Source organism: Diceros bicornis, chromosome 17, assembly GCF_020826845.1.
Source record: "Diceros bicornis minor isolate mBicDic1 chromosome 17, mDicBic1.mat.cur, whole genome shotgun sequence".
Classification (NCBI taxonomy): domain Eukaryota; kingdom Metazoa; phylum Chordata; class Mammalia; order Perissodactyla; family Rhinocerotidae; genus Diceros; species Diceros bicornis.
Window position 1 is genome coordinate 53,401,170 of NC_080756.1, and position 18,211 is coordinate 53,419,380.

At 41.6% G+C, this 18,211-nt stretch overlaps 1 protein-coding gene and 1 pseudogene across 4 annotated transcripts; one reads left to right on the forward strand and one right to left on the reverse strand.

Moving 5' to 3' along the window:
* Window positions 1-217: 217 nt before the first annotated feature.
* On the forward strand, window positions 218-10,980 carry MFAP5 (microfibril associated protein 5). Of its 4 annotated transcripts, XM_058558871.1 has the most exons (10): window positions 220-399; window positions 905-964; window positions 2,192-2,227; window positions 5,024-5,068; window positions 5,412-5,444; window positions 5,875-5,910; window positions 7,876-7,905; window positions 8,634-8,721; window positions 9,281-9,354; window positions 10,641-10,980. In XM_058558871.1, exons 2-10 carry the CDS (start codon window positions 907-909, stop codon window positions 10,751-10,753), a joined length of 513 nt encoding a protein of 170 aa, XP_058414854.1. In that variant the 5' UTR covers window positions 220-399; window positions 905-906; the 3' UTR covers window positions 10,754-10,980. The 4 variants fall into 4 exon arrangements, with proteins under 4 accessions (XP_058414855.1, XP_058414857.1, XP_058414854.1 ...); XM_058558872.1 differs by lacking the exon at window positions 7,876-7,905 and having other exon boundaries at window positions 218-399; XM_058558873.1 differs by lacking the exon at window positions 5,875-5,910.
* Window positions 10,981-15,738: 4,758 nt separating this feature from the next.
* Window positions 15,739-16,306, reverse strand: LOC131416380 (large ribosomal subunit protein eL18-like; annotated as a pseudogene).
* Between the last annotated feature and the right edge of the window lie 1,905 nt (window positions 16,307-18,211).

The following is an 18,211-nucleotide window of genomic DNA, read 5'->3' on the forward strand; positions in this document are numbered from 1 at the left end:
AAGAAGGAACCCAAGGAAAAAGGGAGCTGGGGCCAGACCATGAGAGGAAAACTAGGCTCATAGAAGAAAGGCACATATGAGCTTGGGCCAGCTCGTTTAGGGAGCAGCAGCATCTCTCACCAATGTGGTCATAATCTTAGGAATGAGGGTGTGAGTGACTGCAAATTCCCATCCCCTTCTCGTTCCAGCCTCATTGTACTCCTCTAGCCTGGCTTTCTCTCTCTCTCTCTCCTTCGCTTTCCCTCGTCTCATTGTTTCAGAGTAGGCCAAATTTGAAGTCCTTCCCAGGGAGTGGCCCTGTTCATCTTATTCTTCAGCCAAAGTAGGAACAGCGTGAGAAGGAGAGAGACACATTCAGCAGCCAAAGGACTCGGTGGAAAGAGCAGAGGACCAGAGACAGTGAGTTATTTGATTATACAAAACCCTAAATAGGCAGAGGGAGTGTGTGTGTGTGTGTGTGTGTGTGTGTGTATCAAAGGGCTGGAGGGAGGCAATGGGGAATGTCACTGAACTTAGAATTGAGCAGACATCCCAATTATCTATGGAATTCAAATGAGGGGAGACACCAAGATAAGCAGACAGATATCAAAAAGGAAGATTAGATACTAGGGATGAAAGAGGCCCAAGGGCAGGGGCAAAGTTGGACCATTTAGAATATAAAAATTCCTCTGACTTGGTAGAAAAGAGTAATGAGAGTGAGAATGATGGTAGGTGATCAAAGAATAGAATTTTAAGGAGAAATAAACGTTGGGTAAAAGATAAGAAAAGACAGAAAGGGTTTGGGGGACCAGGAAAGCTCCTGGGAAGACAAAGAGACAGGGCCTCCAGACATCCTTGCCTGGAACGGAAATGCTGATGTGCCCCTGAGCATTACAATCTTTCCTCTACCCACCACCCCTGTTAGATATGCTGCTCTCGGGACCCACGGTGCTGCTGTTTCTCACTGCACTCATCATCCCCTTTGGTGAGTCCCTACCTTTTATTCTTTTCTCCCTAAAATGTCAGCTCCTCAGCTGTACATGTGTGTGGAGGTGTGTGTTAGAGGGTGGGATGGAAGGAGGCTCAGGGGAATGGGAGGAGAGATGCTTGCTATTGAGTTCTAGAATTGCTAACAAAGGGAAGAAAAGAACAAATTTTGTGTCAAAGAAGAAAGGGCAGGGAAGTGGATAGAGATGCCCTCAGACTTGGGAAAAGGTATCCTGAGAGTTACGAAACTAAGGCTAACCGAAGAGACACAAGTGCATATTAACCAAAAGAGGGTCACAGACATAGATATACAAGTAAACAAATACCAAAGGAAAAAGAAGCTGATATGCAAATGCATACACAAACAGAGACCACCTAATAAGAAACTGGACCAAATTTAAATCCTGAAGGGGGCTGGCCCCGTGGCTTAGCGGTTGGGTGCGCGTGCTCCGCTGCTGGCGGCCCGGGTTCGGATCCTGGGCGCACACCGACGCACCACTTCTCCAGCCATGCTGAGGCCGCATCCCACGTATGGCGACTGGAAGGATGTGCAGCTATGACATACAACTATCTACTGGGGCTTTGGGGGAAGAAAATAAATTTTTTAAAAAATTAAATCCTGAAGGAAGACAGTGGGAGTACATACACTAACACCTAACAAACACCAGCACCAGCGTACACATAAGTATATTCACATGCACACAAAAAATACATACCATATCTATACATGCAAGAAAAATGATCTGCACAGATTTCACAGAATCTAGCTAGAAGATTGGCCACCCCAATGAAAGAGAACCTTGGACTTCAAAGAAATCTTGCTCTATTTTTTTCTCATTCTGCCAGATACAGACTGTGAAAAAATATTTTTTTCCTTGTTCAATAGCGTAGCTTATGAGACAGAAGGACAGAACACATTAGAAAGGTGCTGGCCCTCTCTGTGCGACAGGACCCCACCCCTTCTGGGAATGAGGACGAAGGTCATCCTGAGTCAGGGCGCAGCAGAGCAAGGCTTTGTTCCCAAGACTTGTTGTCTTTCTTGAGTGTTTCCACGTTTGTGTGTAGCACTAACAGTCTGAGTAATTTTATTTTGAGCAATAGAGAAATAAAGCTCAGAAAGATAAAGTACAACCATTTTCCCATCATTTTCTGGTTCATCTCATAAAAGCTTTCTGGGGTATAGAGCTGGAGTCACTCACATTCTTTTCTCCTTCTTTTGGTACAGACTGGACACCGCTAGGGGTCAATGGTCAACAAGGAGGTAAGTGAACCCTTGGATCTGGGCTCTGTTGGGTTTCTTATTAGCATAACGTAGCTGAATGGTGAGACTTAAAGAATCTGTAACACAACAGAGAGATACACTGCCAAGGTGTGGGAAATAGGATTGAATTCATCAGTTTCCACAATCCTGTTATCCCATTCATAGAACCTTCTTGTCTTTTTTTTTTTTTTTCCTACTGAAATGTCTTTCCCAAGACCTCCTCTATGCCCACTTCTTGTTTTCACTCTTCATGGTACATCTCTTATCTCACTCAGAATACGCCCACTAACCCTAACAGAAAGATAGAATACATGTTTCCTATCCATGTAACAGTGGAGAAACTAAAATGCAAAGACAAGATGAGAAGTTATCTCAGTACCACAGCGAAATTGTGGCACAACTGGACAGAACCCAACAGTTTTGGCTTCCAAAGACCACTTCCTTCAGCCTGATGAAGGAAACTCTGATCAACATCTCCACTCCGCCTCCAGACAGTCAACATAATTATAATTTTTTTTAATAATTTTATTTATTTTTTTTTCCCCCAAAGCCCGAGTAGATAGCTGTATGTCATAGCTGCACATCCTTCCAGTTGCTGTACGTGGGACACGGCCTCAGCATGGCCGGAGAAGCGGTGCGCCGGTGCGCGCCCGGGATCCAAACCTGGGCCACCAGCAGCGGAGCGCGCACTTAACCGCTAAGCCACGGGGCCAGCCCTATTTTTTTTTTTATAATTAACATAATTATAATTTATCTCTTGCTTTTTCCCGACCCTTGAGAGCACGGCAGTAGGTAACCCATTAATGGGTCATAAAATCAAATTGGCGGGTCACAACTGGTATTTTTTAATGAATTAGGACAGACTAAAATAAAAACAGAGTACCTTGCAAGAGTAAAGTATTATCTTATTAAACTTGTTTTAGTTTATATGTGCACACTGGGGCACAATATAATTTCCTGCTGTGTGTCCTGATACAGAAGATAAAAATATAGAAACAAAAGTTTTTTTTCTCTGTTGTGGGTAAAGAGATCTGAATCTCTAAGTTTCTGAACCTGTTTCAGATTCAGCACTAGCAAAAGCAAAATTCCAAATTCATTTCTCTGGGCTGGTTAAGGTCCAGTCCTGTTTTATGACTTTATGATGCTTTTCTAGCAGAAATATTATAAGATATGATAAAAAGATCTCCTTAAGATTCCTTTTCAGAGAATATTCATGAATCCCAGATAAGCACTTATACAGTGGTAGCTCATGGGAAAGGTGGGTAGTGGGTAAACTGAGGCATATGCAGAAAAGCAGTACTCTGCCATGAAACCTGCGGAGACAGCTAGGATACACTTGACCCTCTTGCTCTCCCACTGCTTCACTTCTGTTTCTCTGCCTGGCTGGACTGGACGCAGCTGGAGGAAGGGAAACAGGGCAGGCCGGGGCTACACCCTGGGGAGGCTCCACCCCCCTCTTCCAGGCTCTGGAATGAATCGTGTCAGTGGTTTTTCAAATATCCTATGGAATTGAAACAGACTTGGATTGCTTTTATCAAAATTTGTTCTGGAAGAAGAAAGCTTATATTGAGTGTGCAAGATCAAAAGCCTCTTTTGTCAGATCTGACGACTTGCTATCTGAAATTTTTTTTAAAAGGATAAAGTAAGCAGTAAGCAGGGACAATTCGTTCAGAATGTTTTATTCGTGTTTTGCCTCTACTGCAATGATCAATAACTGACAGGCTTTGTAAAAATGCTATTCTCACCAGATTTAAATCTGCCGTTTAGACCTTGAAGTTTTCAAAAAAAAAAGTCAAAGCAAATTATGTGAATTTGCTGACCCCTAGTGGGCAAAATGGATTATGACTATCAGCCATCTACAATGAAGGATAATTATAGATGGGATATTGGCTAAATATATAGATGTTAACACTGCTTTCTTATTTTGCTTTTTAAAGTCAAGACAATTTGTTTTAGGAGGTGATATTATTTATAGTTTCAAATTCAGTTTTCTTAGTTTATTTTAATAGATTCTACCTTCAAACCTTGGCGATTTTTATTTCTTCTCCACCTGCCTTTTCTTTCCAATGTAAGGCATTCTCTACTAACATCGGCATTTCCTCTCCCCTTTCTTCACCTCACTTCTCCCTGAGCATCAGAAACCTATCAACACCACCTTTTGTGAAAATTATTGTATATAAGCATATCAGCAAACATATCCAATTATATCAAAATTATAAATATAAAAACCACAATGTCTTTGGCGTAGAAAATTTCATTTTAAATAAGTATTGCAAAGAAGTCATCAATCCACTGTAATTATTAACAAGCTGTATGACTTTGGGTAAATTATTTATTCTCCTGGTGCTCAGTTTTATCATCTGTAAAAATAGAGATGTAAGCAGTGCCTGGCACAGAGCAAACCCAAATTAGCTATATGTATTATTATCTGCTAGGAGAATAAAATAATATGTTATTCCTGCAGTCCAATGCTTATCAAAGTCTAATTGAGAAAGAGGATGCCTGTGGAAGATTATCTGATGGGCATGCAGTTCATTGATTCCTGTAGATAAGGCGGACAAAGGAAAAAGGATATTCTAGGCTAGGACTGTGTGGGTATATTCATGGAAGTAGGAAAGTGTGACGTTTGTTTGGGTTACAGGGGAAAGGACTTTGGTTGAGAAGCAAACAAAGAAAAACAATTGTGGGACGCTTACTATGCGTTGGCCGCTGTGCTAGTCAATTTCAATGACTGGGAGTGCAAGGGCAGGAGGGGGACAGAATGCTCAGAAAACATTCTCTGATTTTTTTATTCAGACAATGTGACTCAAGCAACTCCAGAAACATTCACAGAAGATCCTAGTAAGCTACGCTTTTTGTTTATTTCTTTGCTTTCATATTGGTGATAGATGGATTGAGGATGATGTCTGTACAAAGAAGAATGAAGACTTGGAAAGAGGTTGTTGGAGGCTCTGAGCTCATTCAGAGCCCTGTTGTCTATCTTAGATGCCTCTGATGCTATGAATGTGCCCAATCTCTTTCTCTCTTCCATTTCCTTCTGAGATGGTCCCTTATATTTGCCTGAGTCCACATCCTTACACTTCAATCTTTCTTGCCTCCTTTTAGATCATCATCCCTTTATCCTGCTTTTCTTGGCTACTTTTCCTACCTGCATTTTTCATTCTCTGCGTTGCTATCTTTGCAGATCTGGTGAACGATCCCTCTACAGATGAAACAGGTAGGTTTTACTACAGTTCTTTAAAAATGGCAATAATTCTTGTTAATATTCACAATATTTATTCCAGCTCTTGAATTAAGCATATATTTTATCTCTCGGAAAAGGATTTAGGTATTGTAGGTGTGTTGCTCAGTGACAGTGGGATGAAAGCAAAGAGAAGTCTCCTACTCCTCTAAAGAGAGGAAACAAAGTGGATTAACAGCTAAAATAAGGCGTGGATAATGAAGGATTTCAGAAATTAGTACAATGTCAATAGGCCAAATACTCAAAAAATATTCACCATTACTTCAGTTACTCTGTCCTCTTAGACACGATACACCCAGCCATAGTCTTGACCTTGCCCTGATATCTCCACTCCCCCTTTTCTACTCTGCCTTCCCCCTTACCGATTCAAAGCCCTCCTCACACCTGCTGTTTTGTGCCTTTTCAGTTCTGGCTGATATCGAGCCTTCCACAGATGACCTGGGTGAGTTCAGATGTGGGATCCCAGGGCCACCAGGGCCGTTCTGGGCTTTCCGCAGAGCCCATTATGGAAGGCAGTACAGCTGCTGAAGGATCCTAAATAGACAGGACTACAGTTTATGTAGCACGTTCTTCCAACAGTTCAATTTAAATTAATGACATTTTTGATGCCTTAACAAACAGGAACTGTGCTAGGTGTTGATATATAAAATACCAAGATGCGCTCTTTCCCTCAAAGTTTCCAAGACTGGACAGGTAATGGCAAGACAAATATATAAACAAATAAATGTTGGGAAAGATAAAGGGAAGCTTTCTAGAAGAAGCAATGGTTAAACTGAATCTTGAAGGAAGAACTGGAGTAAGCCAGGCAGTCAAGTAGGGATGGGCATTCCAGTCAGAAGGAACAGCATGTGTAAAGATGCAAAAGCAAAGTAGAGCTTGACACATTGGGGAAACTGAGTTTTTTAATTGATTAGGGCAAAAACTACAAGGAACAAGTGGTGGGACGTGAGAAAAGGAGATCGAAACTAGATTATTTTTAACAAATAGTTACTGAAAACCTGCTACTAGATGCCAGAGATATAAAGGTGAACAAAGCTGATTTTCTTCTACTAGGTATCTTTTGTCTAACAGACAAGATAGACAAATGAACAAATAACTTTATTCAGTTTCACAAAATGCTATAATCAGGATAAGCAAAAGAAGCTATGGAAGACTCAAAAAGAGTCCTTGCCTCTATTCAGTGTTGGGAGTTAGGAAAGGCTTTTCTGGAGGGCACATTGGCTAAGTTGCTTCTTGAAAGACAAGTAGAAGTGAATCAAGTGAATAGAAGGGGGAAGAGCTTTTAGGGAAAGAAGACAAAATGGACAAAAGATTAGAATGGAAATGAAAACCAATCAGAGAGTGGTTTATGCAAAGAAGGGTTCTAATCAGATTTGTGAATTGGAAAACCAGCCAGGGTGCTGTTGCAATAGTCTCAATAAAAGATGGTAGCCTGAACTAAGGTAGAGGTAGTGAAAATTAAATGTGAGCTGTAAGGGAGAGGGGACTATTGAGATGATGTCCAGTTTTGTATTAGGTAGATGGTGGCTATTGGGTGGATGGTGGTACCATTCACTGAAGAACAACTTGAAATCGTGAAGGGAAAGATAATTAAGTCAGTTTGGATTTGAGGGATCTTTGAAAAATCCAGGAACTCTTCCATAAAATGGCAGTTGGATTTATAGGTCTGGAGCTTAGAAGAGAGATCTGGGATAGAAGTATAAGTTTGAGAATTCTCAGCATGTAAACCTGCAATTGAAACCCTAGAATAGACGTAATCACCTAGCATACTTCCTATAGTATCCTACTAGCAACTCTTCCAATGACATCTTTACAGATAAGTCCCATGGTTAGACTATTCCCTCAAGACTCATCTTACTCCTTGACCTGTTCTCCATGCTACAAACTAGGCCGTATTTAACTTGCTCCTAGGTTAGGTTTGGCTATGGCTATGACCCTCATTATTCTTTACTCAAAAATTTTTATCAAAGAACCATGATGATGTATCTAATTTATAGGGGAAAAGGTTTCTTTAATGAGGAAGAGCTTCTACAGGATAATAATCTTTTCTCTCCTTAGCTCTAGGATGAAGTTCTTCTGGGCATATGGCTCTTTGCCTTGTATCCCTGCTAAATTTGCTTCTTGTCAACAACATAAAGATACTCAAAATACAATGAATTTCTCGACTCTCTAGGAGAGAAAGGAGAAAGGCAAAATCAGATTTCCCATCCAAACTTCCAAATCTCTTCAATTTTGTGGATCAAAACAGCCCATTATCGGTTTTCTTTTAGAAGTTGCTAAAAGAGTTATTAACTCATTTGTTTCCTATTTATGGGTGTCCCACGTGAGTCTCAAGTGAGGCAATGTGAGTTACAGAGGTAACGACTTCTAGAACTAGTAATAACTGAATAAAATTTCTGCCTTCCAGCCTCGCCCAAGGATAAAAATGCCACCACAGGTGTGATTGTCTTTTGCATGTCTTTTTCTTAAGCTTTTCTTCTCCCTAAGGATTCCTACCTCCTTGTTCTCTGGAGGGTACTTGGTATATCTTCTAGTTTACTTCCAATTCTTCCTCAAAGAATATTTTTAGTACCCTTATCCCCACCTCCTTTTTTTTAATGAGCTCCTGTCCTAAAAGTCATGGGGAAAAGATGGGACCTCTATCGCATGGTCCTGAAACAGTCCTCTCCCTAACTACCTTTGGACTTTATTTGGTGGTTAGTGGGTTGGGAAGTGACTGCAAGGACTCACTATTGCTATAGATGTCATGGCTAAAATTGCTTTCTCTAATGTAGCGATAATTCTGATGTGCAGAAAACTTCTGGAACAGAGAAGTAGTGGCCCATCTAAGAATTCTCATTCTTCAGAATGGGAATATCAGGATTTCAATTTGGTATTTCATATTGCCACCTAGAGAACCCTAGAAGGACTTTTTCCTAGAAGAGCCCTCAGAGATTATTTAATGCTCTCCTGTTTCCAGGTAGGGAAACACCTTAATTTCATTTTAGCCAATTTCTTACTGCTCTGCTTTGGTGAGCATGAAGGACATGCCCCAACTTACTATGATCCTCTGTAGAGACTACTTTGTATTTTTTTCCCGCTCTTATCCCTCCTCCTCCAGCCCTTTAATCTTTTGTTTGTGCCTCTCCTATTGTTATGCCTTTCCCTATTTGGGGGCTTCTTCAGAGTGCCGGGATGAGAAATTTGCTTGCACAAGACTCTACTCTGTGCATCGGCCAGTCAAGCAATGCGTTCATCAGTTATGTTTTACTAGGTAAGGAATCCCAGAATACCCAGAGAGCATCTTCCATGGTAGTGTTTTTGTGTCAGTAACTAATGAGCAGCCACTATGAAATTTCAGTCTTTCTTGGGGCAGAAGTTTTTAACATAACCCTCCTAAGCTATTCCTGAAGGTGTCAGCTAGAACCTAGAGTCGGGACTGAGGTTTATGGAGAACTGACCTAGACCTAGACCCAAGAAGGCAAATGAATAAGATGGCTGGAAAAAGGAAAGTCATGAGGGAAACATTGGTACCTTGAATTTATTACCTCATAGAAAAAAGCTGAAGCAAGAGATTCAACTCTGAAGGTAGAAAATAATGGGAAGGAGTATTAAGCTTAACTGTAGGTGGAGTGTGCAAACAGTCGTTATGAAGAGTAATTAAGACCATTCCATAACCTACATTCCTCTGGAGGGAAAAAAAGGGGAGAACTTTTTTAGGGAAGAGTGGGGAATATAGGTGTTGAAGACACATCATAGAGGCCTAGGCTTGTCCTCCCTCTCAATGTTTTTTTCTGTCTCCGTCCTTAACCACAACACTGGGACCATGGCAGTTTACGACGGATGTACATCATCAACAATGAGATCTGCTCCCGTCTTGTCTGTAAAGAACATGAAGTTATGAAAGGTAAGATGCTGTCTGGGTTTGTAGTGGAGAGAGACAGTTAGGGGAGAGGTAAATAGGGACACGAAGGTCGTGGATCAAAGGTCCGGCTTTGGAGGAGGGCTTTAGACCATCCCTTTAACTTGCATCAGGCCCTGGTCCGCCAAGCTACCCCAAATAAACAATCTAAGTAAAGAAGTATGCTAAATATATAAACATAACCCTAAGAAAAGTACCCCTAGATATCCTTCCAACTAGACTGTAACCCCCAACCTCTATTTCTGAAGCTCTGGCTGATTTGAAGTTCTTTCATGGGGTTCTAGATGAAAAGGCCAAGTCAGCCATTACAAACCATAGACTCTACTAGTCTGCAGCCATGTTCATAACTCTAAAAAGAAAAAAAAAAACCCCACTAATTTGGAGACACTCATGTTTGGATAGGGCCTATAAATAAAAAATAGACTGGACGTTTAGAAACTGGTCACATTATAAACAGTCCACCAATTCCAGGAACCACTTACATTACTTATTGTGAAATTTCAGAAGTAGAGGAAGGTAGAAAGTCTTTAAAAACAATTAAAAGCATCCAAAGCGTGTGGTTATAGGCCATGCATAGTGGGAACAAAGATACTTCTCACCTTCCCCATGGCCAGCCCCAAACGATGGCTGTGGTTGGTAAAGGCACCACAGACACAGCCACTTCTGACTCAGCAGCCCGCCTCGAGCTGAGTTCCTGAGTAAGACCTGTAGTGAACTTCGCAGAAGGAAACTTGCTGCTTGCCCCCATCGGCTCTGTGCAAGCCACCTGCAAGGGAAGCACCTAGAGATTGAGGATGAGTATTTGGGACTCTAGGCACTTTCAAGTGTCTCAGGGGAGTTACTAAAGTTAGCTTTTTGCACATAGTAAACACTTAAATATATATTGAGTGATTGGACCTCATTTTTTTGCTATTTAATAAATCCATGATTAGAAGAATTGGGTGCTAGGTATATAAAGGAAACTAAAATTTACTGACCACTTGTGCTAGATACTTTGCATACATTATTTCCTTTCAATACTCTCAACTACACTGTTGAGGCAAGCATTTTAATGCTTATTTTACAGAAATGGATAGCGAGGTTCAGAAAAGTTAAGAAACTTTCTACCAAGTAGCAAATAATCAGTAAGCGGCAGAGCTGGGGTTATAACCCAGATCTATTTCTCTCCAACCTTTTCACGACCCCACACTGCAGTCTTCTCTTTCTCTTAAAACATGAGCCCTTGTTATCTCCCTGCCTTCTCATCCCGTCATGCTCTGCTTCTCTTCTAGATGAACTTTGCCGTCAAATGGCTGGTCTACCCCCAAGGCGACTCCGTCGCTCCAACTACTTCCGACTTCCTCCCTGTGAAAATGTGAATTTGCAGAGACCTAGCGGTCTGTGATCACCAAGGAAGAGGAAAGAAGAATGTGTGGATGGGAGGAAGGGAATGCTCTAAGAAGAGGGAACTCCTTGTCCATCCATTGTCAGCTAACCCATAGACATTAGTATATCTTAAACCAATCGCTTGGCAGTGTCTAGCTTTTGCCCCTACTCTCTGATTTTTCACCCAGACTAATTAACATTTATGTCATTTTTCAGTACATAAAATACAAAGTCTATATTATTGCATGGTTTTGCTGCTTCCCAATATCATAGACATGGTAGATAAATGATGACCATGTGACTCATATACAAACATTCTACATGCAATTTCAAGGGAACATAAACTTTAGGTTAATAATATTTACTATTGAATCTGTCTGAGATAGATCTTAGGGTGGAAGAAGCTATCATTGTCTATTTTCACTAGTCATAGAACTTCGTTTATTCTCTTTTCAAGAGTTTCCTTGATTAACTCCCCATTTATCTACTTGATCCTCTTTACTCTTATTTTATCTATTTTGCTGGATTGTCCTAACATTTGCCTGGCAGTTCCTCCTTATGAGAAGGATCACGGTAATTTCTGTAGTCCTAGGAAATTCTCCAGAGCCAAGAATTATACAATCCTACCAGCAATACATAAATACCCAAAATGTTTTCTGCTAAGCTCAGAGGCTGAGGCTAGAGAGGAGTACACTAGGTATAGAACTTGGACTGGTGATCCCGTATTGTTTTTCATGCAGTTGTCCAGTTGGCAGGTGGGGCTGGAAAGCGTCTCATTTACTTACTCACTGATGGTAGTATTGGGGTTAGCCCACCCCCACACATTAATTAGACAACTTAATGTGAAATGGTATCATTGGTCTGAGTTTCCTTGAGTTGTTGCTACTTCTTTCATCGTCACCACTTACCAAAATGTCTGGAGATTATTGTGCAAATGGATTCTAGAATAGCCTAATTTGGGGCCTAAGGGCATTCAGACCTGAACTTCAATAGGCAGGCATAAAGTTTACCCAATGGTTTATAGGAAAAAGTAAAAGAAACACAATATTCAGACAAACCGCATTGTTATCCGGCTCTAGTAGTAACCAGGTAACCTCAGATAAGTCCTGTTCCCTCAGTAGGCCCTGGTTTAATTTCCCCATCTTGAACATGAGAAGGTTAAATTTCTGTTAGTTCTAAGGTTTCTTTTAATTCTATGATTCTTGATATTTAAATGCATTATTCTTGTTTCTTGAAACCTAGATTAGTCTAATTCACAACAACCATGTCTGCTTTATAAGGTGGGACATATCCTATACTAGGACAGCAGTCCACAATGTAATAGAACAAAATCCCATTATAAGTGACAAGTTGTATACTATGGGCCCTTTCATCTGAATAACTCAGTAACTTTCTAAAAAGCCATTGAAATTCAAGAAGGAACCAGGGGACTTGGAGACAACAAGTTACGTATGATAGAATTCCACTCAGTAGGGGTTGGAGTCCTCTCATACTGCTGCGAAAACTACCTAAATGAGGATCAGGACCTTGCTGTTAAGAAGCAATTTAGTTTAATGGGATTTGCACAACTGAATAAAGAGCAATGCTAGAAAAAACCCCAAGCATGTCATCTCTGCTCCACAGTCTCTAGAAGTAAATGTACTTGTACATAGAAAGACATAGTAAGTGGATATTGTAGCCACTGTAAAGGGATCTCATTGGCAGAGTTTCCAAGAATCATTTAAGAATCTCTTCATGAACTTGACCCTCCTACTGCATATTGAACGAGAGGTGGCATTCCCACCAGAAAGCACCTCAAATCCCAATATTGTGAATGTCGCAAATTAAACATTTTAAAATAAATTTTTTTTTCCGGTGTCCTTCTCAGAAAAGAGTGTTCCTTGGTCTGGTTATTTCTTTTTCTCTTCTATATTTAGAAAGAAGACCTGAATTTACGCTTTTATCCCACTTTGAAAACCGAGTACCAACATTGCTCAAATTCCTCTATTCCACTAGTCTCTGTTGTATCATTCTTTACTCCACAACTTTACCATTGGTTCTCCAACATTCCAAATCTATTTACTCTCCTCCAGATGTGGCCCCTCCTTGGTTTGCCAGAAAATTCCTTTCCTTTTCTGCCCTCTTCAGGCCCAACAGTCTCAATAGGTAAGGTTTCATGCTTTACTCTCACTGTTCTTTTGCGTGATCAAATTCCTGTTTTGCCATTTCTCATCGTTCTTATGTTCTCTACCTTTTCTACTCTTCTTGATAGGTAAACCAACATTTCTAACTTCCTTTCCTTGCATCCTTTCTTTCCTTATCCTCAGAAAGTCTTATTTTCCCCCACAACCTTCCCCTAAGAAGGGTCCCAGGTCAAAGATTCAGGAGGTTATTTTGGTCCCAGTTCTTTCCCTTTGCACTCTCTTCCCCATTGGCAGAATTCCATTCACGGCCTTTTGGTTGTTTTTTACCCTTGCCCCATTGCAGGTCCCTGATGTTCTAGTTTTCTTTCCTTGTTCCTCCCATGAAAGGATTTAAAAACCGTTTACCCTTTAGGTATTTTACCCCAAGGTGTTAATATCATTCTTTTCCTGGTGAACACAAATGACAACCTTCTTAAGCAAGGAACATATATTTTGATGAAAAAGAATTATGTGAGCCAAAACAGTGGATCTTTATTATTATTATTATTATTATTATTATTATTATTATTGTGTGTGTATGTGAAGAAGATTAGCCCTGAGCTAACATCCAATGTCCATCCTCCTCTTTTTGCTGAGGAAGACTGGCCCTGGGCTAACATCTGTGACCATCTTCTTCTATTTTATATGGGACGCCACTACAGCATGGCTTGACAAGCGGTGCATAGGTCGGTGCCCGGGATCCAAACTTGCGAACCCCGGGCAAGCAAAATGGAGTGCACAAACTTAACCGCTACGCCACTGGGCCGGCCCCCCAAACAATGCATCTTTAATGTTGCAATTAAAGGATTTGGTGAAAGTATCATTTGGCAATTTTTGAGATCAAATGCCTTCCTGCTACCTTGAAGAGAGAGCAGCCTCATTTGCTTACCCATTCGGTTTACTCTTATTTTCTCTTCCAAAATTGAGTTGATCCTGCCCTGAGCCTAACTTTTTCCATATTTCATGCTCATGATTGAAGAAAATTCTCCTTTCTCCTTGAATGAACAAGTTCTGGAAATTCAAGTGTGCACTCTGCTCTCTAAATATAGTTCCACACACACTTTCTCTAAGTATTCTTTTGACTCACAGGCAGAAGGTGCAAAAGCCAGCTGGTCTACCCACTTCTGGGCCTTACCTTTGATGACATCAAGCAATATATGTTGCTAGCCACAAGCTCCTCCCTCCTGCGCTTCAGGGTGCTTGTGGCAAAAGTTGGATGTTTAACCAAATACTTTACACCTGGTCAGACGGTGCAAGCAACTTGCAACCTCTAAGGTGCCCCTTCCTTCTGTACTGAAGTAACTGTAGTACAGCGAAGGAATAAATCTGAGAAGAAACAGAAAAGAGAGAAGAGCACCAGACAAGGGGCACACGGAGATGGGAGAGTAACAACAGGTTGACATGAGGGCGGGGGAACCAGGAGGCTAGAAGGTGGGAATAGAGAGATCCGTACGGGAGAAGGGAATTCGGGAAGTGTGGTTAAGAGGAGCTGAGAGACCTCGAAACTTACAGTGTGGAATGGTGGGGCATCAGGAGCACAGTGGAGGGGAGGCGGGACCATCCTTATAGGTTTGTCCACTCAGCGAGGCAAAGATTTGGTTAAAAATACAACACTCCAATAAAAATTGAAATTGTTGTGTCTTTTAGCGTTTTCACTAACCAAACAGAGAAAGTGACTTGTTGAGTTCCTCTGTGGTGGAGGGAGGAACAGGTGGCCACACTTTTTTTTTCTAAAAACCAGTCAAGCAGAGGCAAAAGCAGCAGTCAGACGACTACTTCTGGGCAGAACCAAAGATGGAAAAAGCAAATGTTGTTTATATAAATAGAGGTGCAGAGCCCATCGCTTCCTGTTGACAAATTGAGCTTCACTTCACCTCAAACCCTCAATTTTTTTTAAATAGCTGATAGTGGTTTTTATTATTTTTTTTTCAATTTGTCCAATCACTTTCAGTAAGGTTCTAGTTTTTTTCCTAACCCAAGGGTCCTGCAGTTCTTTTCTCTCTCTGGTGTTTTCCTGTCCTCTCCTTTTTCCTTTCTTCTGTGTGTTTACCTAGCCACACACCTGTACTGTGTAGCTTTATGGAGTACATTACTAAATTTATGGTTCTAGGTATAATAAAAGGTACATTTATACCATCCTGTTCATTTTAATATAAAAGAATTAGTATTTGTTTCAGGGCCAGTCCTGATGTAGCTCTCACTAGTTGTGTGAGCCTAAGCGAATAACTTCTCAACTGAAGAAAGTAAATTGATGGCAATACATCTGCCTTTCAAGTAGTTCTGAGAATTAACAAGATCATGTATTCAAAAAGTTTAGCACCTGTAAGACTATTATATATTTAATAAAGCTATAGCACTTTTTTTCTATTTAAGTTGATTGGTTAACTGTTCTTGAGTAGATTGACTCGTCTGTTCTTTCCCTTGTCAACACAAAGAGATGACCCTTGCTGGTTAGCCAGCGAGTAGTGAGGTGTGCAAGTCTGCTAAGGGTCTAGAATGCCACCAATACTAGTGTCTCTACAGTTTAAGGTTTCTAATGTTAATTTAACTTTTTTCCAGGATACAAAAATCTTTTTTTTTTTTTTTTGGTAAGGAAGATCCATCCTGAGCTAACATCCATGCCAATCCTCCTCTTTTTGCTGAAGAAGACTGGCTCTGTGCTAATATCTGTGCCCATCTTCCTCCACTTTACGTGGGATGCTGCCACAGCATGGCCTGACAAGCAGTGCATCAGCGCCACCTGGGATCCGAACCCAGGCCGCCAGCAGCGGAGCGCACGCTCATAACCGCTACGCCACAGGGCCAGCCCAAAAATCTTTTTAATAACAGGGCAGGATCTGGGTTAATTTTTGTAGCCATGGCTGGCCCGTCGGCCTCCAGCGCACTCGAACTTGCAGCCCCTGGAGCGCATGGAGGGTTTGGCGTGGCTGTGCAGTGCTCCCAGGGCCTTGCCCAAATGCCTGTACACCTCTCAGCCCTCCCGAGAACCGGAGAGGAGGGTGGTGCCACAGCTCTGGGGGCAGTCCAGGGCAAGCTGGTCTAAGGTAAGGCTCTCGCCTCCAGCCTTGAGGATGCGGCTCCGGGTGCAGCTGCTCACCCGAAGCACGCTCACTTTGTTTGGGCACCTCAAGGATGCACATCACCCATTATAGCCCCTACAACCACAGTTGTTTGGTCTTCTCCGCCAGGAAGCTCCGTCTTCCAGATCGTCCAGGAGACAGACAGAAGCGATGGGTTGGCGCGACTAATTAACACCTCTTCAGCACAACTTGGTGGAAGGTGGAGTTGGTGAGTCTGGCCAGAAACTTGTACAGCTCGACCAATAGCCTTTGGTAGGTGTGCCGGCTCTTGGGATCCTTGGGCCGGGCTTGAACCTTTCCATCTTTGTTGTGGCAGATGCCGACTCCCATGATGGCGTCCCCTGCTGGGCCAGGACTGGACTAAATTTACTTTGTAAGTTTGCTTACTAGGTGGTTTTTTTACAAACGTATTTCACTTGAGAAGCGACTTTGTAAGGGGGCAGCAGAGGGATTATGGTTCCTATTTTTCAGACAAGGAGCAGGTTTAGAGAAGTGAAGAGATCTGGCTAACTTCATCAAGTTTAGCATGGCAGAATCATGCCTAAAAAAAAAAGAACCATGCCTGAACTCGGGAGTTCTACAACTTATGCTAATGTTCATTCAATTACAAGGTGTATAGAAATCAAAAGTAGCCTACTTATTTGCCAAAGAAGGTTTGTAAGGGAATCTAGACTTTAGAAAAACTGGAATAAAAAATATAGTGTACTTAAAGGAAAAAAATTACATGTCTTTTTTTTCTTTTTATATTTAACTTTTTTTTTTTTGAGGAAAATTGGCCATGAGCTAACATCTGTTGCCCATTTCCTCTTTTTTTTTTTTTTCCTTCCCAAAGCCCTGGTACCTAGTTGTGTATCATAGTTGTAGAGTTGTAGCTCTTCTATCTGGGACGCTGCCTCAGCATGGCTTAATGAGCGGTGAGTAGGTCCGTGCCCAGGATCCGAACTGGTGAACCCCAGGCTGCCGAAGCGGAACATGAAAACTTAACCACTGCACCACAGGCTGGCCCCAACAACTTTTGAATATCTGTGACTTGCACAGTGCTGGGAACTCAAAGTTGAGTAAGACACAGTCTCTTCCTTCAATGAGATTAGAGTCACTTATCACTCAGCTTATTTCTTTCTGTTTTGAATAACACCTTTTGCCTTCTACAATGGCATATATTTTCTTGCTTTTTCCTCAGGTTTTGTTTTTTGATTGAAGATAAAGTAATACTTTAATTTATACCACAAATTTATTGTGTTTCCTCCTGTTCAGGACATAGTGGCCCTTAATTTTGTACAGCCCTGCCCATAGCCTTCAGTTCCCCGTAAGCACCTGCTCCCTAAGTTTAGGTCAAGTGAATTTCCCATTTATGTCTGGTTCTTTCCTCCCATTTTCATGTCTATTCTTCCCTCTCCTCTGTCCCAGGGCTCACATTACCCTTGTTTCCCTTACTTATGGACTTTCTCCTCTGCTTGTACATACTAATATCTAAGAGAGAATACCCCAGTCATCACTCTCAACCTTTTCCTGACTGTTCAGTCCCTTGAAGTCTCTGAATTAATCAGCATTTTTTTTTAAATTGAGGTTAAATTCACATACAATTCAGTGACATTAGAACATTCATTGTTGGGCTGGTCCCGTGGCTTAGCGGTTAGCGCTCACGCTCCACTACTGGCGGCCGGGTTCGGATCCTGGGCGCACACTGACTCACCTCTTCTCTGGCCATGCTGAGGCCGCGTCCCACATACAGCAACTAGAAGGATGTGCAACTATGACATACAACTATCTACTGGGGCTTTGGGGTAAAAATAGGAGGAGGATTGGCAATAGATGTTAGCTCAGAGCTGGTCTTCCTCAGCAAAAAGCAGAGGATTAGCACAGATGTTAGCTCAGGGCTGATCTTCCTCACAAAAAAAAAAAAAAGAACATTCATTGTTGTACAACTATCACCAATATCACCTCAATCTACTTCCAAAACTTTGTTATGGGACAGCCCAAGGCATAGTGGTTAAGTTCCGCATGCTCTGTTTTGGCGTCCCAGGTTCGTGGGTTCAGATCCTGGGTGTGGACCTACACTGCTCATCAGCCATGCTGTAGCAGCAACCCACATACAAAATAGAGGAAGACTGGCACAGATGTTAGCTCAGGGCTAATCTTCCTCAGCAAAAAAACAAAACTTTGTTGTCACTCCAAAAGAAAACCTCATATCCATTAAGCAGTCACTCTCTATTCCCCTCAGCCCCTGAGCAACCA

Coding starts and splice junctions, on each gene's coding strand:
- MFAP5 (XM_058558871.1), top strand. CDS start 907: ATGCTGCTCTCGGGACCCACGGTGCTGCTGTTTCTCACTGCACTCATC. Junction 5,445..5,874: donor TCCCTCTACAGATGAAACAG/GTAGGTTTTACT, acceptor GTGCCTTTTCAG/TTCTGGCTGATATCGAGCCT. Junction 5,911..7,875: donor GCCTTCCACAGATGACCTGG/GTGAGTTCAGAT, acceptor TCTGCCTTCCAG/CCTCGCCCAAGGATAAAAAT.